Raw genomic sequence first — 26,887 nt, 5'->3', positions numbered from 1 at the left:
TCTTCCTGACCTCTCCGCCCCCCCCCCCCTCCGGCCTATCGCCCTCACCTTGACCTCCCTCCACCTATCGCATTTCCAAAGCCCCTCCCCCAAGTCCCTCCTCCCTACCTTTTATCTTAGCCTGCTGGACACACTTTCCTCATTCCTGAAGAAGGGCTTATGCCCAAAACGTCGATTCTCCTGTTCCTTGGATGCTGCCTGACCTGCTGCACTTTTCCAGCAACACACTTTCAGCTCTGATCTCCAGCATCTGCCGCCCTCACTTTCTCCAGAAAGAATAGGGCCAAGACCAGACTAAGCTTGGATAGGCCAACCTGAGCCAGGCAAGGACAGAGTCAGCTGAGTGAGACAAAACTGAACTAATCTGAAATGGGCTAGACTGGGACAACTGACTCTCATTCAGGACATGAGTACGTTGGTCCATGTGCATCACACAGGAGAGTCTCCCAATTGTTCTCAAATGCATCGACTTTAGTTCCATTTTATCAGATGTCGAATCAGACCTAAACTTTGAGTTTGAGCAAATTATTCCAACTCGCGGGAGGACTTCACATCTGAACCACATGCTTCATCTTCTGTCTCTTCACTGAATAGGGATCAGGAGAAAGAAATGTGGCAAATTGTACTTTTACCTCCTGAACTCAAGCATTGCCATTATTATCTCCAACCCATTGTCAATCATCTCAACCGGCACAAACTGACGATTGAACCAAAGCTCATCCTGGTCTGAGTGCCTTAGGACTATTGAGGAAACTGCTGCAGGTGCCAACTCGAAGATTATTGCAGAATATAAAAGCTTATGGTGTGGAGGGTAAAATACTGATATTGATAGAAGATTGGTTAGCTAACAGGAAACAGTGAGTGGTAAAAATGGGTCATTTCCTGTTTGGCAAGATGTAACAAGTGAATGTGTCACAGGGATCAGTTGTAGGGCCTCAGCATTTTTACAATTTTTACAATTTATATAAATGACTTAAGGTATGATAATTGAATTTGCTGATGTCATAAAGATAGGAGGAAAATTAAGTTATGAAAAGTTATGGAAACATTAAGTGAATGGGCAAAGATCAGGAGTATAATTGGGAAAATCTATAATTGCCCATTTTTGGCAGGAAGAATAGAAAACAAACATGATATAAATGGTTAGAGGATGCAGAGCTCAGAGGTGCAGACGGTTTTGCACAAATTACAAAAGACAAGTATGCAGGTACAGTAAGTAATGAGGAAAGCTAATTGCTACTTTTAACCAAGGCCCCTAGTTAATTACTGTGTATTACAGGGGAAATTGAATATAAAAATAAAGTTATGCTTCAGTTGTACCAGACATTTCTAAGACTACATTTGGGGTATTGTGTACAGCTTTGGTCTTCTGATTTCAAGAAGAATATTAATTATTTAGAAAAGTTCAGAGTTTAGGAAAGAAAGAAATAACTTGATTGAAACATATTGGATTGTGAGGAGAAAGTGAGGACTGCAGATGCTGGGGATCAGAGTCGAGAGTGTGGTGCTGGAAAAGCACAGCAGGTCAGGCAGCATCCAAGGAGCAGGAGAATCGATATTTTGGGTATAAGCCCAAAATGAGGTCATCAAGAATGAGGTCAGGAGTATAAGGTTGTGAGGGCATTTTGACACTCTTGTGGGAGAATGTAGAACTAGGGGCCTTGGTTAAAAGTAGCAATTGTCCAGTTAAGACAGATGTTGAGAAATGTTTCTCTCATAGATGGTCATGAATCTTTGGAACTTTCTTCCTCAAAAGGCAATAGAAGCAGAGTTTTTTTTGAATATTGTAAAGGAAGCAGTTCATAAACAATCGAGTGAAAGGTTATGGGGGTAGGCAGGAATGAAATCAGATCTGCCATTACCTTATTGAATAGCAGAACAAGTTTTGGAGGACAAATGGCCCATTTCTGCTTCTAGTTTGTATACTGTATTCATATGTTTGTAATGTTAATGTGGGGAAAGAATATCTTTGGAACTAAGAATTCTCTTTATCTGTATGTTTCTGTTTTTGTCTCTATTTCTGTCTCTGTCACTGCCTTCTGTATTTCTTGTGTTCTTTATCTTTTCACCCCTACCCCTCCTCCATCACTTGCTCTTATTGACTTCCATCTTATCCTGCCTGACACTGCCTCTCCTGGGTCCTCTGTCTCCCCTTCTCTTTTCTTGTCTTTCTTCCAATTCCTGTCCTCCTCTTTCGGTTTCCTCTCCCTCTCTGTGTAACTCCTAATTTTTATTTCTCCCAAATTATCTTTCTCTCTCTCTCTCCCTCTCTCTCGTCTGCTTTTTTCTGTCTGCGTTTGATTTAATATTTTTCAGGTGTTTATCGAAGATTTATTCCATGGAAGCCTTTAATGTGGTCTGTCCTTTACACAACCAGCTCCATGTGGAGATTGTTGCCATAGTGAAGGTACAGTGAGGGCTTCATTGTCAATATTCAGGAATCATGCCAGAATCTGATGATAATTTGCATTGATGACCTTGAAGGGAGCATTTTTTTTAAAACACACGTTAATGTGGGGGAGGGCAAATTCGTTTGATCTAGTGAATCTCAATTTCCCATTGAGATTTGAGAAAGCAGATGAGGAGACACTTCTCCATTAACTAAACTGGTTGAACACACTGAAACAGCAGTTTATTATAAAGATAGAAAAGATTCAGTTGAAGGATGGTCAATAGATTTGCTTTGTAACATTACTTAAATTGATTGATAAATCAGAACAGAATTGGCTCAGAGGAGGTCAAGGTCATATCAAAACAACTCAATTGGACTGTTTAGAGGAAATGAATTTAATGTGAACAAATGCAGAACATATGGAATATATGGAAGAAAATAAATGACACATGGAATCCTTGAGAAAATAGAAGTTATTGAAGTTCACAGGCACTATTGAACTTCTCACTCACCATCTCTATTACAAAGAAATAAAGCACGCTGCAGAATTTGTGCAAACCATGCAACCTTCATCTGTTGATTTACATGTCACCATCCACAAAACCTCTCCGAATGACACAACTTCCTGACTTGGAAATATATGACCATTCCTTCACTGCTGGGTTAAAATCAGGAACTCTCTTTCTTGGGAGTTCACACACCAGATGGAAGGCAGCAGTCAGCAGTTTCAGAAGTCGGATCACTTCAACACTCAAGGACAATTAGAGTTGAGGAAAAAGTTGCCAGTGATGCCCACATCCCTTGAAAGAATTTTTAAAAATTAAATACAGGTCAGACCTTGTGTGGAGGCTCACAGAGTCCCAAGGTCTCTTGGACAACTGAACTGAGCAAACTAACTTGATACCAATGTGTGTGTTGGACCTGAAACAAATTATTGTAGCGTTTCAAGTCTTAATGAACAAGAGTAAATTACTCATTGGGTTCAGTATAATCAGAAGATTTTCACTGAGATTCAAAATTACCTTTAGTAACTTTGTGCTAAGTGCTACTGAATAGGAACATAGAAGCAAGATTGGGCCATTCAGTCTCTGAAACCTACTCTGCCATTCTAGATCACAGCTGATCATCTACCGCTACACCAAATTCCTGCACTCTTCCCCATGTTCATTAATATCATTATTAGCTAGAAATCTATCAATCTCTGTTTTGAACTTAATACAAATCTTCCATTACCTTCTGGAGTAGAGTTCAAAAGATTCACCAGTCTTTGAGTGAAGTTCTTCCTCATCTCAGCGCAGATGATTTATCCTTTATTCTGAGACTGCCTCCTCTGGTTTTTGACCCACAGCTAGGGAAAACATCTTTTATGGTATCTATTTTTTATCCCTTTACGAATTTTGTATGTTTCTATGTGATTGCCTCTGAGTTCATTTTAGAGGAATGAGTGACATTATTTTAAGAGGCATTGTGTCAAGCAGCTTTGCATCAAAAGACATTCTGTTGAGTAGCATTGTGGTTTGGTATTTCAATGTGTGATATTGTGTTGATTTTCACTGTTACTGTTACAGAAATTCACATTTGACTGGTATAAGAAAATGTGTGACACCTTCAAACCAAACCTTAAGGTATATGTGACTGAATAATGTAATCTGTGCAGATTAGCAGAAGTATTTGATTTTGCCATATTAGCATTGTTCTTGCTGTCTGTCTTGTTCATTACTGAGTTCATGATCCATTGTGCAACGTAATCAATGTGAAAACAAGCAACACTCAGTTCTCAAATTGAGTCACAAATCAGCTGAACTGAGCTGAATAGTTATAGGAGCAATTGCCTGTGTATGAGTAACGAAAGAGAAAATTATTTTATATTTCTCTTCATGATTAAAATGATTTGGGAGGGGATATGGTTAGTGAAAAGTTGTGTTTTGGGACGTTGTTTAAAGTAGTAGATGAGGTGCCAATCAAGCAGGCTGCTTTGTCCTGTTATGGTAAGTTGGGTTTGGGGATGTTGTTAAAGTTGAGCTGGGTTTGAGGGAGATTTGTGATGATGAGTTGGATTGGGGGGTATTGTCAATGATGTGTTGACTCTGTGTGAGGGGAGTACAGAGACTGTAAACTGAGTTTAGGCAATATTGTTGTTGATGTGTTGAATTCAGGGACACTGTTGATGCATATTTGGGTTTAGGGGTTTTACTGACAATGAGTTGGGTTTGGATGGGTTTGTTGACAGTGAGTTGGGTTCGGAGACATTGGTGGTCAGTTAAGTCTCTGAGGGAGGTGTTGTTAACAATGAGTTGGGATTGAGATATTGTTGACCGTGAATTGGGTTTTGGCGTGCTGTTGACTATGAATTGGGTTTGGTAATGAGAAGTTATCATAACTGATCTTAAACTGACTTTACTTTGCAGTCTGGACTGACTAAGCAGATGAGACTGGTACAACTAGTCGATGCAGTTTGTACAGAGCTACATAAAGATCAAGAAAAGTACAACCAAATATTTGTCAGGTATTTGACTTTTTTTTGATCTTACATTTTACTAATACAGTTATTTTGTTCAAATAGGTTAAGGATATTGGTGCTGGTGAATAAAACTTTTCATTGCTCTGGAAATCAAATCTCCAATAACATTCCCAGGGCAGGTACAGGAAGAGATAAACACAGCGTATAGCTAGCTCAGCATTGTCCAATCAAACACTCTGGGTCAGTTACAGTAAAGCACCTCTATACATTTGCTTATAAAATGTTTCATGAGATCTATAACCACTCACTATGTTTTTAAAACACTTTTCCAATAGATGTAGTATTGTTAGCATGGTCAGCATTTATTTCCTAATTGCCCTTGAGAAGGTTACAGTTAGTCACCTTCTTAAAATACTGTGGTCTGTTAGAGTTATGTAAACCCACAATGATGTTACAAAGTCAGTTCCAGAATTTTGATTTAGAAAGAATGAATGACTGGTGATAACATGTCAAGCCAGAGTGGTGTATAGCTTAGAGGGAATCTACAGATGTGCTTTTCCCATGCATCTACTACCTTTGTCCTTCTAGATGGTTTAGCAAGTTCCTGTAGATTGGCAGCAGTGTATACAATGTGTTTCCAATGCTGGAGGGAGTGAATGTTTAAGGTGGTGGATGGGGTGCCAATCAAGCAGGCTGCTTTGTTCTGGTTGGTATTCTTATGCCTCACTGGGGTAGTCTACTGGAAATCAAACCTACTATTTCTGGAATCATCATACAAGATAAAGATTGTAAAAAGCATGTGGAATTCCCTGTCTTTTAGATCCACATCTAGAGAAAGTATAGACCAAGTTTTCTGACCTTAACAAGAATGACAATTTACTACAAATAAATAGATTCTCGGCAAACAATTATAAAACATCAGCATATATCTCTACTAGTTGAAACTCCAACCCCTTTAAACTCCCTTTCCACGTGCATACAGACAGACACAGACAGAAACAAAAACATTGAAGGAGGTTAAGAAAATCAGGCAGTTCAGTGGTCGCTGTCTGCAGGGTTTATAGAGAATATCCTTTCATCAATCAGAATACTTCTTCTTGATGTTCCTTCTCCAGATACTTCCACTTGTTTGTAGTAGGCACAGGGTGACCAATTCCCACTTACAAACATCTTTGATATACCAATTAAAGTTATAGCTTCCAGGGACTGGAAAGGGAAATAAACTGGTTATCTTCAGTTTTGAATGCTTTTTACTATAGAGAAAAGAGACAGCTCTGCCTTTGCAAAGATCTGGTTGTTTTTGCCAAAACATTCATACCTCCAAGCTGTTCTGGTACTCGGGAGCTAATTACCTAATTGTTGGCAGGTAGAAGGCAACCTTCATCGATTATGGTCACCTGTCCATTGACCTATTAGCTGCTTGTTGCCAGCTAAGCTTCAATTATATACATCCCTTGATCCATCTGCAAACTAGGCTTTTGCTACTGCTTGAACAGCAGCTGTGTAAACAGTACTTGCAATGAGTGTCAGGTTACTCACTTTCAAGAAGTGCAGCAATCCTTTCACTTTCCTTGATATTTGAAACAGTTATCAATCCAAACTTGGATGTTGTCCAGGTCTTGCTGCATATGCATGCAGGCTGCCTCAGTATCTGAAGAGTCATGAATGGTGCTGAAATTGTGCAATCATCAGTAAACATGCCCACTTATGGAAGGAAACTTTTGATGAAGCTGCTGAAAATTATTGGTCCTAGGGCACTGTCCTGAGGAAACGTTTTCTGAGGTACACAAGATCTGGGTTGCTCACTCACTTACTTGATAACCCCAATGGGAGTCATCATTCAAGTTTATGTGCATTTCAATTTGTAACTCATTGCAGGGGACAGAAGAGAGAATGTGAGAAGGTTGACAGGGCTGAGCTTGCATTTGTGGAAGATTGACCAAGCCTTTGGCTGTACAAATTCTTGTGTTTTGTCATGGGAAATTGAGCTCAATGTTAAGTATCCTGCCACCCCACTATCACCCTCCTACCCAACATCTTGCAATGAGGTGGTGTAAGTCAAAGGGCCATATCAGTATATTCTGTCGGTTGTATTCCTGTTGTGTGTTGTCACTTCACTGAACAGTTGCTTTTCACCCGCTTGGAATGATTTCTGTCTTTTTCCAGTGTTTTGAAGATTGATTATTTCAGCATCAACTACCAACAGCTGGAGAAACTGGTAAAGAGATTATTTCTTTGACTCTTTAAGAGTGAGTTATCAGAGCACCCTCCCTGCCAAATACAAATGCCAAAGACTCAATTCCAAAAACATCAAGCCTCCTTTATTTTTGAGAATCTCCAAATCCATTTCAATCTCACCACGTGTAAAACTCTAACCCCTGAGGATAAGCCTGTGCTGCCTCCTCACCCAACTCCTTTGCCCTAGCCCCAACCTCATGCTCATTCTCCAGCCAAAACTGGAACTCATTGTGTGCTGACTCAGGGCAATAATCATGTTCAACAGCTCCTCCTGGAAAATGGGGACTGCTCCCCCTCATCAACCTTTGAATGACCAGCTTCATTGCAGCACCTCATCAGAACCTCTTAGTTGCTGATAAGTCTCTCCCTCATTGCAGAGTCCTCAATGTGATGGGAGGAGCAAAGTCAAGGCTGTATGTAGGATTACCTGCTTATCATGGAGCTAATTGGAATTACCTTTTCCCCCTCTCCTGAACTCTTAAACTGTTTCCTTAAGACTATCTGCTTGGTGCAGGTCGCAGATGATATTCTCATGCTGATGGAGGAACTGGGGACAACCATGGAACAGGAGAGGTCAAGAATGACGCAGGAGATGGGGGAGACTCTATTTGAGCTGTACCTGTCACTCAAAGAGCTGAAACGATTCAAGGAATACCTTCAATTAAAGTGAGTCAACAGAAGCTAGAACTACTCACCCTAAAGTAGCCCCAGGGGATAGAGTTGGAAATCAGACACTGAGGAGGAATTATTGGGAGTGACTGGTGAAGTTGAAACGATGGGTTATGTAGCAAGGGAGAGAGGGATGGAGACGATAAGAAATTAAGACAGTTCTGGTGCATAGTGGCAGTTACTTCAACCTCAGAATTCAAGAGTTAGGACTGGAGAAATTTGAAGGTGTGGAAATGGCTGGGTGATGACTTGAGCAATTCTCTGTAAAAACACTTGGATTCTGAAAACAACCTCCTGGATTGTCCCGAGCAAAGAACAGAATTTTATAGCACAGAAAGCAGCCAGTCAATCCATTATGTCTTTATTTGGTGGAGCTGTTTAGAGCCAATTATCCCTTTCCATTGCATTTGTTCTGATGATGCCAACTTTGACAAAGAGGCCTCTAAATGTCCACCTTCTTCCTCAACTGAGGATTCCCCAGCACAGTATTGACAGGGCCCTCAGCGGGTGTGGCGTATTTCCTGCACTTCAGCCCTCAGCTCCTCTGTTCCCTCCCATAACAGTGATAGGGTTGCCCATGTCCTCAATACCATTCCACTAGCATTCACACCCAGAGGATCATTAGCTGCCATTTCCACAAACTCCAGCAGAATATCACCACTAGACACATATTCCCCTCCCCTCCTTGTCACCCTTTCACAAGGACCATTCTCTCCAGGATATCCTATCCCACTCCTCCTTCATTCCCAATAACCCCTACAGGCCCATGGCACTTTCCCCTACTTGTTTAATTTCTTCCTCCTCAGTATCCAAGGGCCCGAACATACCTGCCAGGTGAAACAGCGCTTTACCTGCAATTCACTCAATCTATTTTACTGCATTCACTGCTCACAATGTGGTCTCCTTTGACTGCTTTGCAAAACACCTACATTCTGTGTGCAAAAAAGACCCTGAACTTCCATTTGCCTGATGCTTCAACACATCACCCTGTTCTCTGGCCTACATCTCAATCTCAAGCTTGCTGCAACACTCCAGCAAAGCTCAGCACAAGCTGGAAGATAAGCACTCATTTTCCACTTAGGAACTCTCCTGCCTTCTGAACTCTATGTCGAGTTCAACAATGTTAGGACTTAAGACACCTTCTCCTTTACCCCAACCCCTACCAGGTTGTGTTATCACATAGTCTGCTATTACACACAACCTATTGTAAGCCATGATTTGGAGGAACTGGTGTTGGACTGGGGTGGACAAAGTTAAAAATCACACAACACCAGGTTATAGTCCAACAGGTTTATTTGGAAGCACTAGCTTTTGGAGCATTGCTCCTTCATCAGGTGGTTGATGAAGGTTCATTAACCGCCTGATGAAGGAGCAGTGCTCTGAAAGCTAGTGCTTCCAAATAAACCTGTTGGACTATAACCTGGTGTTGTGTGATTTTTAACATTGTTACCCACTAATTGTTGACATTAGTAGCTATTCATTCTCCTGGCCAGATCATTATCCACTCCTTTGTCTGTCCAATTGTCCTTCTCTCTTCTTGGGCTCTATCTCCATCTATCGTTTACTCCTTATCCCTTTCCCCTACCCTATCCTCTACATAAAAATCAACAAGGATCACAGGACCCAAAACAGTAACTCTGATTTCTCTCCACAAATGCTCCCACAGCTTTTCCAGCAATTCCTGTTTATATTGATTTTCAGCATCCGCAGTTCTTTTGGTTTTTATCTCACTCTTTTTTGCTTTTCCCTATAGCCCTGTATTATTTTTCCTTGCAAGTATTTATCCAATATCTTTCTGAGTGTAACAATCGAATTTGCATCCATCATCTCTTCAGGCAATGCATTCCAGATCAGAACAACTCACTGTGTAAAGCAATATTTTTTCTGAGAAACATAAAAAATAATTACAGGAATAGGCTATTTGGCCCTTTGAGCTTGCCCCACCATTCAACATGATTATAGCTGATCACCCAACTCAGTATTCTGTTCTTGTTTTCACCCTACATCATCCTTTGATTGCTTTCACCTGAGGAACTAAATACATCTCCTACCCGAAACGTTGAATGTTTTGGCGTCAACTACTTTCTATGGCAGAGAATTCCACAAACTCCCTATTCTCTGGGTGAAGAAATTTCTCCGCATCTCTGTCCTAAATGGCCTACCTCTCCAGAGGCTTCAGTACAAAGTTTAGGCTGAAATCCAATGCTGAGGGAGGGCACGTTGCACTTTTTGAGCAGATACTAAATGCAGGCTCTGTTTTCCTTCATAATAGTAGGGATTGGTCTAACACAGGATTCCATTGAGCATGGAATGATCTAGCACAATGGATTTCATAAAACAAGGAATGGTCTGACACAGTGGATTCTTTGAGCAGCGAGTGGTCTAACACATTGGATCCTATGGCCAGGGAGTGGTCTAACATACCTGAGCCCCCTGCAACTCTAAATCTGTTTTGTTTCCAATCCCCTCCAGAGACTCGCAACTTCTGGCACTCACAAATTTCCACGATTGGTTTCAGATGTCCATTAACAAGTGGCTCCAAATTGTTTATGAGAAGTCTTGTGAACGTATTACGAGGGCAGTGTCAGTGGATCAGGTAAATGACCTGAGCAATCTCTGTTGCTAGTTAAACATGTTCACATGCTGCAGGCGTATTCTTCATGATGTCCTCTTCTATTTAGGCTAGTCAGTAACTGTATCTATATTGTCAGTAATTGGTACAGAGAAGGGATGAAGCAGAATACTTGAGTTAATTTTACTCAAGAAAGTCTCTTGTAATTAAATGTGTGGGGAGGTTTTACAGGGGATGTTGAGTGATCTTTTCTCAGAATGGTATCTCTGAGTTGGCAATGGTGGTGAATGTTTGTGCATTTTTTTTACCTCCAGTTTGAACCTGTTGACACATTGTCTAAACACAGCAGCTCAGCTGTCGATGTAGTGACTTGCTTCACTCAGATCAAGAGCTTCTGGTTGCAGCTGGCCTGGCCTGACCCAATGGGGGCATTTGTCTTTGTAACAAAAATTACTGATGTGAGTATCAGCATAATCCTCACAACTACTGCAGGTTTCTGGAAATATATTGTTCCTCAATGCAGCCTCAGCAAGTGTATTGGCCCTGTTCTCATCTTATTTCCATGGTCTCTGTGGTCAATGAAGAGGCTTGTGAATGAGTGGAAATCAGAGGTAGGGCATTGAGCTTCTGGCTAGAGAGCCAGATTAACACAGAGCATGGAAACAGACCCTTCAGTCCAACTAGTCTATGTCCACCATGTTTTCAAACTAAACTGGTCTCACTTACTTGTGCTTGCCATATCTCCTCCAAACCTTTTCTAGTCATGTACTTATCTAAATGTCTTTTAAATGTTGTAACTGTACCTGCATCAACAACTTTCTCTTGTAGTTTGTTCCACATATAAACCACTGTCTATTTTTAAAATAGAAGTTGCCCCTTATGTTCTTTTTAAATATTTCTCCTCTCACCTGTAAATTATGTCCCCTTGTTTTAAATTCTGCCACCCTAGGGAAAAGACCATTGCTATTCAACTTATCTATGCGCCTCATGATTTTATAAACCTCTATAAGGTCACCCCTCAACTTTCCACTCGAGTGAAAGAAGTCCCAGCCTATCCAGCCGATCTTTATAATTCAAACCCTCCAGTCCCAGCAAAATCGTAGTAAAGCTTTTCGGAACCCTCTCCAATTTAATAATATCTTTCCAATAGCAGGGTGACCAGACTGTACACAGTACTCTAGAAGAGGCCTCACCAATGTCCTTACAACCTCAACATAACATCCCAACTCCGATATTCAAAGATCTGAGCAATGAAGGCTAAATGCCTTCTTAACCACCCTGTCTACCTGGCACACAAATTTCAAAAAACTATATACCTGAACCCCCAGATGTCTCTGTACAGCAACACTAACAAGGACTCTACCAATAATTGTATAAGTCCTGCCCTTGTTTGATTTATTAAAATGCAATACCTCACATTTATCCAAATTAAACTCCATCTGCCACTCCATCTGTACTCCATCTGACCCAATTGACCAAGATCTCCTTCTAATCTTAGACAACCTTCTTCACTGCCTACCATACCACAACATAGTTCCAGAATGTATCACTCTCAGACCTTAAGGATGGTGTATGGCCACTTTTCATTTCAATTGTTCTCGTGTGAACGTCTGTTCCATTCTCATTTCATGGCTCATTTGTGCCTCTCACCCCTGGATACTTGGCGTGAGGTTAACCTGCATGGAACCTTCATTTCAATTTGTCTTTTCCTCCAACATAAAGTGGACTAGGATATTTATAGTCTTAGATGCACTATATTTAGCCAAATTATGTTAATGTTCAATTTATTAAAAATTCAGATTGTGTGATGAGTATGTTTGTCGTTGGCACTGCAGGAGTAATTGCAGTATCCAGTTTAAATGTTCTGCAGTTTTTATTCCCAGGACCAATAGATATTTCAATGGTTTCTTGTAGGATATTTGTAATGCAGCTGTGATGTACTCAGAAAAGGTGAGACAAAAAGCAGACAGTCAAAAGAAAATTACGCAACAGGTGAGTCCTGAGGAATCTCGTGAACTGTAGATACTACAGCCAATTGTGGTCACAGAATCCAGATAGATTCCCATTGTGTTAAACTTCTCCCTGTTCACTCCTATTGTACAGAATTCCAGTGCACCGAATCTCTTCCTATTCAGTCCTAATATGAAGTATTCCAATGAACTAAATATCTTCCCATTCATTTATTTGGCATATAGTTCCTATATGCCAAATATCATTCTATTTACTCTCAGTGAAAGTCCGAAAGTGCCAACTCCAAAGTGTGCATCTTTTGTCATGGACTGGTTCTGTGAGCAGAACTAATCTGATTGACAAGCTTGATTTTCATCAGATAGATAGAATTCCAGGGCAGGCTGGTCTGAAGGTCTGATCTACAACCCCATGGAGAGAGGGGCTATGCTCCTGGGACTGGTTTGATCTCAGACCTAACTGGAGGTTCTGATCCAGTGCAAGTCTAATCCCAGCACAAGGGTGGTCTAAATTTCAAACTCGAGGGTCTATGTTCAATAAGGAGCAGGAGTAAGCATTTTAATTGCAAAAAGTACTGTTAAAGGCACTAATCTTCATTTTAAGGCTGGCCTCAGCCCCCTTCAATTGCTGGGGCTTCCTGAGACCTGGGAAGTGTAACCAGGATTAAACCTGTAAGACAGGGGCTGCCACTTGCGTTAAGCTATTCAGATTTACGATTTGTCTCCCCAGAAAGGAACAGCCATTGTTCCCTTCTCCTGCCTCCGCTGCTAAACTTGGACATCAGCAAAATGAATCCTCAGATTTTCTTGGATGTTAAAATTCAACATCACGTGTCAACAGTACTTTGATCAGAGAACAGTTCTTTACTCCATCTTTCAAGTGTTGTTTGAAAACATCCTTTAAGTATTGGATAAGCATTTGTTTGGCTGCCAGATTAAGTTGTGGTAGACAAGCAGGAGGCCTGGAAGAACACAAGCCAGGCAGCATCGGGGGTGGAGAAGTCAATGTTTCAGATACAACCCTTCTTCAGGACTGGGGATGGGTGTAAGGGCAGTGTAAGGGCAGCTGCAGAAAAAGTGGAGGGAGTATAGTGAGGTAGGGATAGGTGAACACAGGTTGAGGGTTGGAGGAACAACACCTCATCTTCTGCCTGGGCAATCTACAGCTGGGAGGACTCAACATTGAGTTCGCCAATTTCAAATAACCTCCCTTCCCGTCCCCTGACCCCCTTCCAACCCCTCCCACCTCCACTCCCTTCCAAGGTTAGTAAATTATATGGAACACTGCAGTTCATTAGGAATGAGACTGAACAAGATTCACTGCCATCAGCCATAACGTTAGACTAAAAACTGGCAATTCCATTCCATCACCGTCAGAGGGAGGGTAAAAAAAGTCACTGCAGACATAGAGCCTGCCAGGTGTCTCTAAGGTTCTTCACATCCCTTGGAAAATTGACATGAATGGCATCATTTCAGATATTCCAAAGTCATGCCTGTGACAAAACTCATGTTCATTTCACCAATTCTGATCAATAATGTTATCTAACATCATTGCTATTGTTCTCCCACCCTGTTATGGCGGTTTTCCTTCTACCCCTCAGCTGTGCATTGCCTTGAATAACATTCAGCATGTACACTCATACACCTGGAATCTGCCGAAGGAATTAGACTGGCAGGGAGTGGAAGCTTCCATGGAGCAGCTCTGTGGGCTGGAAGGGAAGCAGCAGGTACAGAGAGCCCTGGGCACCCAACTACAAAGCATTGACGCAGGCATGCAGAGGCAGTCTAATTATATGATCAACCAGCTCGTCGAAAAGGTAATTACAACGTCTATTGATGGGTTAGTGCACAGCAATGGACTACGAGCTCTGTCTGAATTGGCAAACCTCTGGGCAAAACTGGTATTAATTGGGGAGGATAAAGTTATCTGTTTTCTCTGATGGAGATCAGTTTGCTTCAGTGGGATTCAGCTTGTTCCAGGAATGGGCCTGCATCTACACAACTCAATGATATGAATGATTTTCAGGAAGTCGGAAGCACATTGGTAGCAAATGTATGCAATTCCAAGCCTCCAGTCTAATACTATGCTGTTTCCTGGGTTTGGCTTTTACAGATGGTCACTGACTTGCGAAAATACATTCAGCACATCAGTCTATCACCAGACTCCATCCAGCCTGATGAGGTAGGTGTCTTGGAGAAGGTTTTGTACAAGGATTTGGGAATCATCACAACAGACACTCTCTCTAGCACTTGGTACTGAGAAGGATCAAATCTGTAGCAAGATCTCAGTGAATTTAAACAGTGCAAGGCTCGAGATGAATAACTAGGACAGCTCTGGGTTTGATTTACGACCTGTATTGATCTCATAAGAAGTCGAAGGATCTCTATTTCCGTGGGCCCAAACGGGAGAATGGCACATGATTCTAACGGGTTTTGCTAATGTGTTTGTCATTTTTGGATGAGAATATCATGGTGATACCCGTACTCTTGAATAGCTGTGTTGCATATGGTTACAGCTATATGTAAAACGTATGTGACCAGTTGAATTGAGACATGTGATACCACTTGCTGAAATGGTACAATGTTCCAGGATTAGACAATACCTCCAGGGAGGAATGACACAGATTGGGAACATTCTGAGAAATATTTTTACAAGGAAACTTTTTTTGACAGTGTATACCACATCTGTTCAATAACAACTGTTTCTGTGTTGCAGGCTGTCTGTCCTCTTATGAAATTCTTAGATGACAATCTAATAATCCTGAGCGAATGGCTTGTGATGGAGAATCTCAGAAAGTAAGTCAGGACAAGTCAAAGTTCACTGAAATTCAATCTAGCGACAGAAGGATGGTTAAAGTGCAAAAGAAGTCTCTGGCTTCAAATGGAACTAAGATTACAGATCTACTAAGATTACTAAAGTAGGCTTGACGTAGTCGAGAGTTGCATGGTATAATTGAATACGATCAACATTTCATTTGGCCTTAAGTTCTGTCTCTTGTAGAACTTGTGCTAAACTCCAACCTGGACTGAAAGACTCCTCACTATTTTGGCTTATGTTTTAGCTGTATATGTACCCAGCACTGCACTCGCCCTGAAAATATTTCTTGCAACAGTGTAGAGTTAGCTTTATTCTTAAACTAATTTGTGCTTTACCTGTCTAGAAGTATCTGAATTACTAATTTAGAGAGAGAGCTTTACACTGTATCTAACCCTTGCTGTATTTGCCTTGGGGGTATTTAATTGGACAATGTAGAGGTAGCCTTACCCCATACCTAAACTTTGATGTACAAATATCATTAACTCTCCTCAAAATTAAAAAAAACCCTGAACTCACTTTCATTCTCCTATCTCAGCTCTAACTTCCATTTTTTTTTAAGAATTCCATGCACAGGTCCCGCCAGTTAGGTTTCCATCCCTATCCACATTTACCAGAATTGCTCTTATGCAAGTCATGATGATATCTTATCTATCAGTGACAAAGGTAAATTGTCCCTCCTCATCCTCATCACCTTTTCTGCAGCCTTTGAAACAGCTGGCAACTAACTGGGTCATCTAACTGGGTAATGCTGCTTTCACATGCTTCCATTCTTAGCCACCTAATTGTAACTTGTAATGGTTTCTCATTCTGTTCTTGCACTGTTATGTCTGGTGTCCCTCAAAAATCAATCCATAGCTCCCTCCTATTTCTCATCTACATGCAGCCCCTCAAAGCCATCATCAGAAAAGTGTTGGATTTGACTTTCATGTTAACGACACCCAGTTATATCTTGCGAGCAGCTCATTTGACTCTTGCTCAACTTATCACATCTCTTATCTGACACAAGTAGTGGATGAGCATAAATTCCTCAAATTAAATACTGGGAAGACCAAAGCTGTTATTTGCTTCAAACTCTATTCCTTCACTACCTACTCCTTCACTCTCTCTGACCACTGTCAAAGCTGAGCCAGACTGTTTGCAAACATGGCACCCTATTTTTGTTCCTGGGTAGAAACACAGAAATGGGATGGTTAGTAGCAAGGTGACCCTGAAACAAGAGCAGAAGCTGCTGGCTGTGCCTCCGTATACTGGCGCTGTACTTCATTTTAATGGAAAAAAGAATGAAACCACAATATCCCTCCTGCTCTCATCCTCAAATTCCCTCTCTTCCCCACTCCCATCCATTGCCATCCCATTCCACACTCTATGATATTCTGTGCCCTCGACACATTCCCCAGCCGATCATACCTCCAAACCCTCTGTACCTCTAGACCTTCCAAATTGACTTTCATATTCTCAATGCCCCTGTGTTCACCATCCTGACTCTATATAACCCTAATGGTAATCTGCACCCCTGTATTCACAATTTTGGCCCTTGAAGATATCTAATACTAACTTAGTGCCAACTCATGCAAGCCCATATCCTCCAACTACCTTTTGCTCTTTCACCAACCATGGCAACTCACCTAGTATCCATCATGGGCACACCTCAAGACTCATGCACAGAGGATAAAAATTAAATTTCTAAGTGTGTATTACAGGTTCTACTTTACTGAAAAAAACACTCTCATTCATAAGAACACATTTGATACTTTTACATTTCTTCACCTCAGTAAAGCCTTGTAAAAACAAATATTTCATTCCAATTGCAAAAAAACTGTGGTATTCAAAGTTAAAAATCACACAACACCACGTTATAGTCCAACAGGTTTATTTGGAAGCACACTAGCTTTTGATTTTTAACTTTGTACACCCCAGTCCAACACTGGCATCTCCAAACCGTGGTATTCAGAAGTTCACATCTGCAAAACCACTTGAAATTGAAGACATCCCACTGTAATAATTAATCCATGTAAAGTCAGTAATGCAGCACAAATCCAGTAATGGAAACCTCAGGCTTATGATAGTTCCCTTGATCATTCTCTGGCAGTTTTATACATTTCTTTTACCAATTTGAGAAGTCTTTGATGGCTTGAAATATGTTTACTGGTTTGACAGTTCCAAAGGGTTTATGGACCTTTTTAGGCAGACTCATCTACTACTATTAGCAATCCCAAAGGGTAACCAATACAAACCACCTCCCCCCCACCCAAGTGTACCTAATCATATCAAAGGATACCTGAAATCACCTCCTCACCCCAAGGTGTCCTGGGACCATATCTACAGGAATATCTCAGCTCTCAAAAGGGATAACCTGAATAACCAATATAAATTTATTGAAAAAGACCTGCTTTCATTTGTTTTGCTCTGCATAGTCTTATTCCATACAGCAAGGATAACAACAAGAGATTTGAATAGAGAGTGATGATCATTTAAATGGCCAGCTGTTTCAGTGAACCATGTCTCTGGTGACTTGGGTACAAACCTTCTCTGCGAAAGGTGTAAATGGTGCATTTGGAGATGGGATTTCCACTTGTCAGGGATATTTGCAGGAGGTAAGAGGCTTTCAGTTGTGATGACCATCTGAGTCTTGGTGTCACATTTGACCCTTGAGATAAGTTTCCAGCAATGTGAATGTGTCCTCACTACACTGCCAATTTCTAGCTCTGCATCATCAATGGACCATATCCTGGTCTCAGCTCATCTGCTGCTAAATTTTCACCCTTTGTTAACCCTAGACTTGACCATTCCAGTGCATTCCCAACAGCCTCTGTAATTCTATCCTCCTTAAGGTTATTCAGAACTTTGCTTAGTCCTAATATAACAGAAAATTCTGTAAATTCTCAGCAATCCCTAGTAGCATCTGTAGAGGGAAAAACATGAGGTTGTGATCTTTAATTAGAACTCCATTGTATTCTTTAGCCATCTACCTTAGTATCATCTTATACATTACAGATTTTTCCTTTCAATATTTCTGTGAAGTTTTGCAGGATGTAAATATGTAAATATCAAGATACTGTATAAATATGTGATGTACCTTCCCAGCGAATATTTGATGGGTCAGCTTAGAGGGAAACTTACACCATGTCTAACTCGAGTTGTATCTCCCCGGGAGTGTTGAACGGCACAGTATATAGCTAGCTTTCCTTTGCATCCATAATGCACATGTCTCAGGAATATTTATTGGAACAGCGTTGAGGTAGATTGACCTTGTCTTTAATTTAAGCTGCTCCTTTGCTTAAGGTTTCTGATTGAGTCTGTGGAGAAGCTTAAAACTCATGCTGAACCTGGTTTGTCACTGTTGCATGAAGTGTTAGCATTGCAGGCATCTTCAAGGGAAGATAATTCTTTTTGATAATTTCAGAATTAAAATTGTGTCACTTTACTCTTGCAGCTCAGTGTCCACATTCTCCCCTGACTTTCCTTGCAATAATTCTTCTATTTTTCCTCAAGGATACTGAGTGCGTTGTGGACACTCTTGTTGGATTTGATCACTGAGGCATTGGCTATAAATACTGGAATGTCTACCGAATTCTACGAGCGATTTCACTTCACTCTGGAGGTTAGAACAAAGAGGCAAAGGGCATGGTTACCAGTCACCACATCATAACACTTTGTGCTCATAATTCCAATGCATTGCCTAATTTAATTCATTCCATCACATCCTACAATAAAAGCAAAATACTGTAGATGCAGGCGATCTGTAACAAACACAGAGAATGTTGGAGAAATTCATCAGGTTTTGCAGGATCTGTGGAGAGAGAAACAGAGTTAATGTTTTGAGTCTGGTATGACTCTTCTTCAAAAGTGAAACATTAACTCAGTTTCTCTTTCCATAGATGTTGCCAGACCTGCTGAGATTTTCCAGCATTCACTATCTCTAGCACATCCTATCCCTGTCTCCATTTGTGGAGACTTAACATTGAACAGTGGAGAAGGAACAATTTAAATATAATTGGTGATCTCCCCATCAGTAATCTCTTTCTTCTTGTGCAGACTCTTCCAGACTCCTATGTCATGTCTCCCTGTGAGAGGCCTCACAATTTCCTCATGCAGTATTTAATCCCATATCTTCATCCTCACTTAACATGTTGCTGCTTTATCTAAAAACCTTCTCACACAAAAATTCCATCACTGACCGTTGGTGTAACCCAAAGGAAGTTGGTTGTGCTAGTTAAGTCATCATTTAGCTAGTTACCCATTATTCTGCTGATGCTTTCCATTTGATTTTGTGGCTTATGTCCTATTGTACCAAATCCTCAGAAACCACAAAACGTAAAGCAAAACTTTGCACGTTGAGAAATAAGAGAATTTATATTGATACAATCCTACATCAAGGTTTCCATTCTCCTATTCCCAGTCTCTCCTTTTCTATATAAGGAGTGCCTGCAGAGCCGTGATATGTTGTCATTTACCCTAAACATCTCAAAGATCTTTCCTGTTGTTCAACAGGGCATATGTTGAGTAACCACAATCTGTAATGTTTTGAAAAGGGTAGAATGTTGATCAGTACACTGTGAGAACTCTAGCTTTCCTTATAATAGTCCTTTTGGGCCTTAACACCAATTTCAACTTGCTTCAACATCTACGGCATCTTGAAAGCACAACACTTGCTCAGACTTACTATAGTCTAGTATCAGCCTAGACTATAGGCTTAATTGGGGCAGGAGTGTCACCAACTAAGTTAAAGAGAGTGGCTCAGGAAACAATCAAGAACCCAGACCCTCCAGCAAAGCATTTAAAATTTGCACTATTAAAGCTTGTCCTTAACTTCTTACATTTACTGAATGAGTTGATTAAAATTTTCAAGAAGTCAAAGGCGTTAGGTTCTTCTAAATAATTTGATCACAACTTCAGTAGTAGTCTCTAACTGCTGTGTAAACTGGTTGATGTGATGTTTGGGTGCTTTGCATTTCTAGAATGTTGAATTTGTCTCTTTTTAGGCTCTTGTGGTGTTTTTCCATGCAGAAGGGCAGGGATTGCCACTTGACAGCCTGCAGAATGATAAATATAAGGTAAAAAGAACTGATTTCACACTCAGCACTAATCGATCTCTGGGATCTCCTAGAAAGTATTTAACCAAAATCTTAAAAATTATGGGGACATCAAATGAAATGTTCAATTTTACCAAGGTGAACAGCAAAAGATTATTTTCAGTGAGTCATTAGCAGGAGGAACCTCAGGATTTGTGCTGGAAGTGTAACAGGAAGGATGGCTGGAATATGGGAGTCATTCCCACCATATGCTGAAAGCTGAGCCAGTCGCAGAGGTAATCAGAGAATCACTCCCCAGAGGAAAATATTAAGGTATTAGGAGAAAAGACTGAGAAACAGGACCAGAGTACAGAGCCCTAATGTGAAGGAAGAACCAGTGTTGGTACACTGGGCCAAACGCTCTCTTCTGTGCTGAAATTTCTGTTATGTTACCAGGTTTAAGAAAGCATCATTCTGTTCCTCCTAATGGCCCTCTGTAATATTTTCCCACTCTCCTTTGCTCCTTCTCCCTTTGATTCTTTCTCCTCTTCCTACGTAACAGGTTGCAGAATTTTCTTGGTGTCTCACCCATTAGAATTTCTTTTCCAAATCCCACTGGTTTCTTAGTCAAAGTTTTGAGGTTGTCATTAAACTTCTGCCCCTGCTTGGCATCTGCATCAGTCCTCTGAAGTACTTCACAATGTACACAAAGACAAGGTGCTATACATTAGTGTCCAATCTTGAATATTTATGGATCTTCTTATCAAAGCATTGTGGTACTTTGGAATTCTGTGTAGCAGACAGTGTAAACCCTATCTTTTTGATGATTGATTTCACAGGCTCTGAAGGAAGAGCTGCGTCTAAATAAATGCTCAACGCAAGAGCTGGTTGAATACTCTTACCAGGCCAAAATCCGTCAACAGGTACTGCGTCCACTGTAACCAATTCCAAATAACAATGTTCACTTGTTTGTTTCTGGTGAATGTTATGTTGATCATTATTCGTTCTGGGAAATGGACAGCCTCATTTCAGGAAAATAATTTCAGCAAACACTACCAGTGCAGGTACACCACGGGTTAGATATAAAGTTGCCTCCACACCGTCCTATCAAATACCATTTGGGCTGGCATAGCACAGGTTAGATATTAAGTAAAGTTCCCTCCAATTATTCAAGCATGATACCTTCAGTTCCACCGCCAGTTGTGTTCCATGCTCTGCACATTGTATAATTTTCCTATTTATTACAGCAATCATCCTGAGCCTCACTGAGCATGTTTAGCTGTGAGTTGAAGTTGATTTTTTTTTCTCTATTCACTGTGTGCCACAGCAAGATGGACTGTAGAATTTGGAGATACAGATTTAATAAGCCAAAGTCACAGATATACAGCATGAATTCCTGAACTTCGGAAAATGATGAGGGAAATAATAAATTCACTTTATTCAAGGTAACTGTGCTTTCAATCTCAGAAATCCACTGACCCAAGCCTGTATGGGATGCTGTGCATCAAATGTCACTATGAAGCTGCTGAATCCAAACTGTGCATAGAGGTCTTACATGCTACAAACCTGATTGCCTTGGATGCAAATGGTGAGACTGCAATATTTATCAGCTCCTGCACTTCATCTATTGCATGCTATATCCGAATTAGGTTTAAAATAAAGTCAGCATCAGTACAGAAATACACAGATTAATGTGTTGCACTTTAAACATTATAAAATAAGAGATGAATGTGTATAAAGGTTTAATCAAAGAAAGGAAAAGAGAGTATAAAAGAATTAGACTTATGTAGTCACTCAGTACTATTTGTGGGACCTTGCTATGCACAATTTAGCTGCTTTGGAGTGCTTTGCTGGGGTCTAGGAACCACAGATTCTGTCATAGTGCATTGGACCCCAACTTAAATATTCACACAAGGCTCCTGTTTATTTTAGGATTGCTCATATTGAGTTGTATGATCAAGTTAAAACCATAGAATATGATTGTAAACTGTAACATCTCAAATATATACTAAAGAACTGTCTACACATATGGCAAGCTCCAGCATTAAATTCTACAATTCCCTCAGTTATCTGTAGTCTGTTCTTGGTTAGGATGAAGTGAATTATGTTAGGAGCTCACCAATTTTTAAAATTCTGTGTTAACAGGTCTCAGTGATCCTTTTGTCATCATCAAACTTGCTCCGCTCCACTTCTTCCCAGGGTCAAAGAGTCAGCAAACACAAGTCAAGAATAAAACGCTACATCCGATCTTCGATGAACTGTTCATCTTGTCAGTACTTTTGTTTCATTACCTGAATGCTGAATTTATTGCCTAGCAAACATTCCCTGATTTAATTCCCTCCTGATATTCTTTATATATCTTCTTTATTTTTTATTACTAAAGTATCTTGGAGATATTTCACAATTTGGCAGATGCTGGTATGGTGGTAATGCACTAGTAATTCTGAAGTCCAAATTAATGCATTTAAAGAAGTTCAATCCCATCAGAATGGAATTTAAAATTAATAAATTCTGAAATAGGAAGCTAGTGTCAGCAATATTGACCATGAAACTACTGGACCATCATAAAAATCCATCTGGTTCACTAAGGTCTTTTAGGGAGTGAAATCTGATGTCCTTACCTAGTCTGGCCTATATGTGGCTGCAGATCGAAAGCAATGTGGTCAATTCTTAAATGTCCTCCAAAATGGCCCAGGAAGCTGTGTTTGCATCAAACTGCTACGGACAAGTTTAAAACGAAAGCAGATGGACCACCTGGCATCACTCTCGGCACTGGAAATCACAAAAGAGTTCTGTGCTGAATCAGTCCAACCAAGTTCTCGTATTTGACATCTGGTGGCTTGTGCCAAAATTGGGAGAGCTGGCTACAGTCTAGTAAAGAAGTAGCCTGACACAATCATACTCACCAAATCATGTACACCAGTCTCTTAAGGTATCAGTACAGGTGGACAAAGTGGTTAAGGAAGTCTAGGATATACTTGACTTTATTAGTAGTGATATTGTATTTAAGAGCAGGGAGGTTATGCTGGAAGTGTTTAGATCATTGGTCAGGCCACAACTACATTATTGTGCACACATTATGAGGATGTGATTGCACTGGAGAGGGTGCAATGGAGATTTACCAGGATGTTGCCTGGGTTGGAGAGTTTTAGTTTAAAAAAAAGGATTTGGTTTTCCTTACAGAACAGGGGACTGAGAAGAGACATGACTGAGATGTATAAAGTTATGAAGGGCAATAGTAGGGTAGACAGCAAGAAACTTCTCCCCTTGATGGAGGGATCAATGACCAGAGGGCATAGAATGAGGGTAAGAGCAGGTTCAGAGAGGATATGAGGAAATATTTTTTCACCCAGAGGGTGATGGGAATCTGGAACTCACTGTCCTGTAAGAATAATAGAGATGGAAACTTTCAACATTTAAGAAGGATTTAGATGTGCATTTGCAATGCCAAGGCATAGAAGAATATAAGGCAAGAGCTGGAAAATGGGATTCGAATAATTAGATGGGTGTTTTTGACTGCACCAGATGTGATGGGCCAAAGGGCCTTTTATTATGCTGTAGATCTCTATGACTCTATAAATCATAGTTAACAGCCAATGTTCCAGACAACTCCATCAGCGTCCCTTGGTATGTCAAGTTTCACCAACAGGACAAACTCTCAAAGTTGGTGGCAAATTCAAATACATTCAGAAGCGAATCCTCAACATTTACTATGGATCCCATGAAATTTCATGGCATTGTGTTAAATATGAGCAAAGACTCCTCCTGCAGATAGCCAGGAAAAGTCAAAATGAACATAGGCCCCTTAGGAAAAGGATCTGCGGAGTTATGGGGAAAAAGGAGTTAGCTGATATTTTGCATCAGTCTTCATGGTGGAAGATACTTCAAATATTAAGGAATATGGGGGAAGCATTAAGTTCCATCACTATCACTAAAGAAGTAGTATTATATAAACCAATGGGGCTAAAGGCTGATCAGTCTCTTGGCCCTTGTGGCTTGTGCCTGGGGGCACTGAAAGAAGCATCTATAGAGATTTATAGTAATCTATAGTAATTTTCCAAAAACCCTTGGATTATGGAGAGGTAATGGAGGATTAGAAAGCTGCCAATGTGACACTCCTATTCAAAAAGGGAGGGAATCGAAAAGCAGGTAACTTTATTACAATTTTGATTTGATTTGTTATTCACATGTACCAAGATACAGTGAAAAGTATTGTTTTGCATACTATCCAGACGAATCATACCTCACATAAGTACAACAGGGTAATACAACAGATTAGTCTGACATCTATTGTTGGAAAAATTTGGGAATGGAATTACTAAGGAATTCATTACAGAACATTTTAAAAATCAGAATCTAATCGCGCAGAGATGGTATGGCTTCATGAAAGTGTGGACAGAGGAGAACCATTAATTGTGCTATATTTGGACTTCCAGAAGGAATTTGACAAGATACCATCAAAAAGTTGTCATAAAATAAGAGTCTGGGGAGGTTGAGGTAGTATATTAATGTGGATAGAGAATTGGCTAAGAGGCAGGAAACAGCAAGTGAGGAAAAAGAGCTATTTTTCAAATTAGTAACCTGTAACCAGTGGGGTTTCATAGAGTTGAGTGCTGGGATTGCAACTGTTTACAATATATATTAATGACTTGAAGGAAGTGAATGTACTGCAGCTAAATTTGCAGACAACACAAAAATAGGTGGAAAATTGTGAATTAGATATAAATAGATATTGATTGTTTAACTAAGTGGACAAAGAGTTGACAAATGGAATATAATGTGGGAAAATGTGAAGTTGTTCATTTTGGAAGGGAGAACAAAAGAACAGTATTATTTAAGTGGATGAAAGTTGCAGAAAGCTGAAACACAAAGGAACTTAGAGTCATAGAGATGTACAACATGGAACCAGACCCTTTGATCCAACTGGTCCTTGCCGACCAGATGTGCTAAATTAATCTAGTCTCATTTCCCATTGGTCCATATCTCTCTAAACCCTTTCTATTCATGTATCCATCCAGATGCTTTTTAAATGTTATAATTGTACCAGCCTCCACCAATTCCTCTGGCAACTCATTCATACACACACCACCCTCTGCATGAAGTTGCCCCTTAGGTCCCTTTTAAACATTTCCCCCCTCACCCTAAACCTATGCCCTCTTGTCCTGGACTCCCCCAACCCAGGGAAAATACCTTGTCTATTTACCTTATCCATGCCTAATTGTGCACAAAAACAAAACTAGCACACAGATAATCAGGAAGGCAAATGGAATATTGGCCCTTATTTCTAAGTAAGGAAGTCTGAATGCAACTGGACATGGTGCTGGTGAGACCACATCTGAGTACTGTGAGCAGTTTTATTTTCTTTATTTGAGGAAAGATATCATTACATTGGATGCATTTCAGATAAGGTTGACTAGAATGATCCCAGGTAGGGAGGGATCGTCTTATAAACAAAGGCTAAACAGATTGGAACTCACTGGAGTTTAGAAGATTAAGAGGTGATTTCACTGAAACATATGGGATTCTTAATAGGCTTGACAGGATAAATGCCGAGAGGATGTTTCCCCAAATGGGAGAGTCGAGGAAAAGGGCATAGTCTCAGAACTAAGACTGTGATGAGGAGTTGAGAGTCTTTGGAACTCCTTGCCACAAAGAGTTCTGGGGACATAATCTTTGTGATTTGTTTGATTTATTGTTGTCACATGAACCAAGATACAGTGAAAAGTGTTGCTTTGCATGGTTGTGACATGCAAAGTGCACCAGGGCAGCAGAACAGAGTGCAGAATACTGCGTCACAGCTGCTGAGAAAGAGATCAACATTAACATTTGAAAGGTCCACTCTAAAGTCTGATAACAGCAGGCAAGAAGCTGTTCTTGGAACTGTTCATATGTGTATTCAAACTTTTTTATCTTCTGCCCGACAGAAGATAACTGGGGTGGGAGGGGTCTTTGTGTTGGTTGCTTTCCCTAGGCAGCGGAAAGTACAGCTGGAGTCAGTGGATGGAAGGCGGGTGTGCATGATGGACTAAGCTGTGCTCACGAATCTCTGTCGTTTCTTGGGATCTTGGAAAGAGCAGTTGCCAAACCAGTGATGCATCCAGATAGGATGGTTTTTGTGGTGCATCAATAAAAATTGGTAAGAGTCCTTGTGGACATGCTGAATTTCTTTAGCTTCTTGAAGAAGTAGACATTGTTGTGCTTTCTTGACCATCACGTCAATGTGGGTGAACCAGGATTGATTGTTGGTGATCATTACTCCCAGGAACTTGACGCTCTTGACCATCTCCACCTTAGCACCATTGATGCTGACAGGGGTGCCTTTACTCTGCTTTCTGAAGTCAATGACCAGCTCCTTCATTTTGCTAATGTTGGTGAAGAGATTGTTGTCTTCACACCATGTTGCTAATCACTCAATCTCTTTCCTGTGTTCGGTCTTATTGTTTGAGAGCTGACCTACAATGGTGGTGGTATCAGCAAACTTATAAATGGAGGTGGGGCAGAATTTGGCCACGTAGTCGTGAGTGTATAAGGAGTATCATAGGAGGCTTAGTATGCAGCCTTGCGGGGCACTGGTTTTGAAGATTATTGTGGAGGAAGTGTTGTGACCTATCCTTACTGATTGTGGTCTGCGGGTCAGGAAGTCGAGAATCCAGTTACAGAGGGGGAAGCCAAGACCAGGGATTGGAGTTTAGAGGTGAGTTTGTTTGCAATTATGGTGTTGAAGGCAGAGCTGCAGTCAATACGTAGGAGAAAGTGAG

General features: G+C 40.6%; 1 protein-coding gene across 1 annotated transcript in view; it reads left to right on the top strand.

Moving 5' to 3' along the window:
• baiap3 (BAI1 associated protein 3) overlaps positions 1 to 26,887 on the top strand; it is an 81,695-nt gene that overhangs the window by 51,822 nt on the left and 2,986 nt on the right. Inside the window, exons 19-34 of the mRNA XM_043711073.1 lie at positions 2,317 to 2,407; positions 3,961 to 4,017; positions 4,801 to 4,898; positions 7,020 to 7,071; positions 7,606 to 7,757; positions 10,233 to 10,356; positions 10,647 to 10,790; positions 12,247 to 12,324; positions 13,901 to 14,116; positions 14,413 to 14,481; positions 15,016 to 15,095; positions 18,610 to 18,718; positions 20,100 to 20,171; positions 20,969 to 21,052; positions 21,597 to 21,717; positions 22,275 to 22,398. Of these exons, the coding sequence (XP_043567008.1) occupies positions 2,317 to 2,407; positions 3,961 to 4,017; positions 4,801 to 4,898; positions 7,020 to 7,071; positions 7,606 to 7,757; positions 10,233 to 10,356; positions 10,647 to 10,790; positions 12,247 to 12,324; positions 13,901 to 14,116; positions 14,413 to 14,481; positions 15,016 to 15,095; positions 18,610 to 18,718; positions 20,100 to 20,171; positions 20,969 to 21,052; positions 21,597 to 21,717; positions 22,275 to 22,398 (1,671 nt within the window). The remainder of the gene's footprint in view (positions 1 to 2,316; positions 2,408 to 3,960; positions 4,018 to 4,800; positions 4,899 to 7,019; positions 7,072 to 7,605; positions 7,758 to 10,232; positions 10,357 to 10,646; positions 10,791 to 12,246; positions 12,325 to 13,900; positions 14,117 to 14,412; positions 14,482 to 15,015; positions 15,096 to 18,609; positions 18,719 to 20,099; positions 20,172 to 20,968; positions 21,053 to 21,596; positions 21,718 to 22,274; positions 22,399 to 26,887) is intronic.

This window comes from Chiloscyllium plagiosum, chromosome 21, assembly GCF_004010195.1.
Source record: "Chiloscyllium plagiosum isolate BGI_BamShark_2017 chromosome 21, ASM401019v2, whole genome shotgun sequence".
NCBI lineage: Eukaryota > Metazoa > Chordata > Chondrichthyes > Orectolobiformes > Hemiscylliidae > Chiloscyllium > Chiloscyllium plagiosum.
This window is presented reverse-complemented; position numbering and strand designations above follow the sequence as displayed.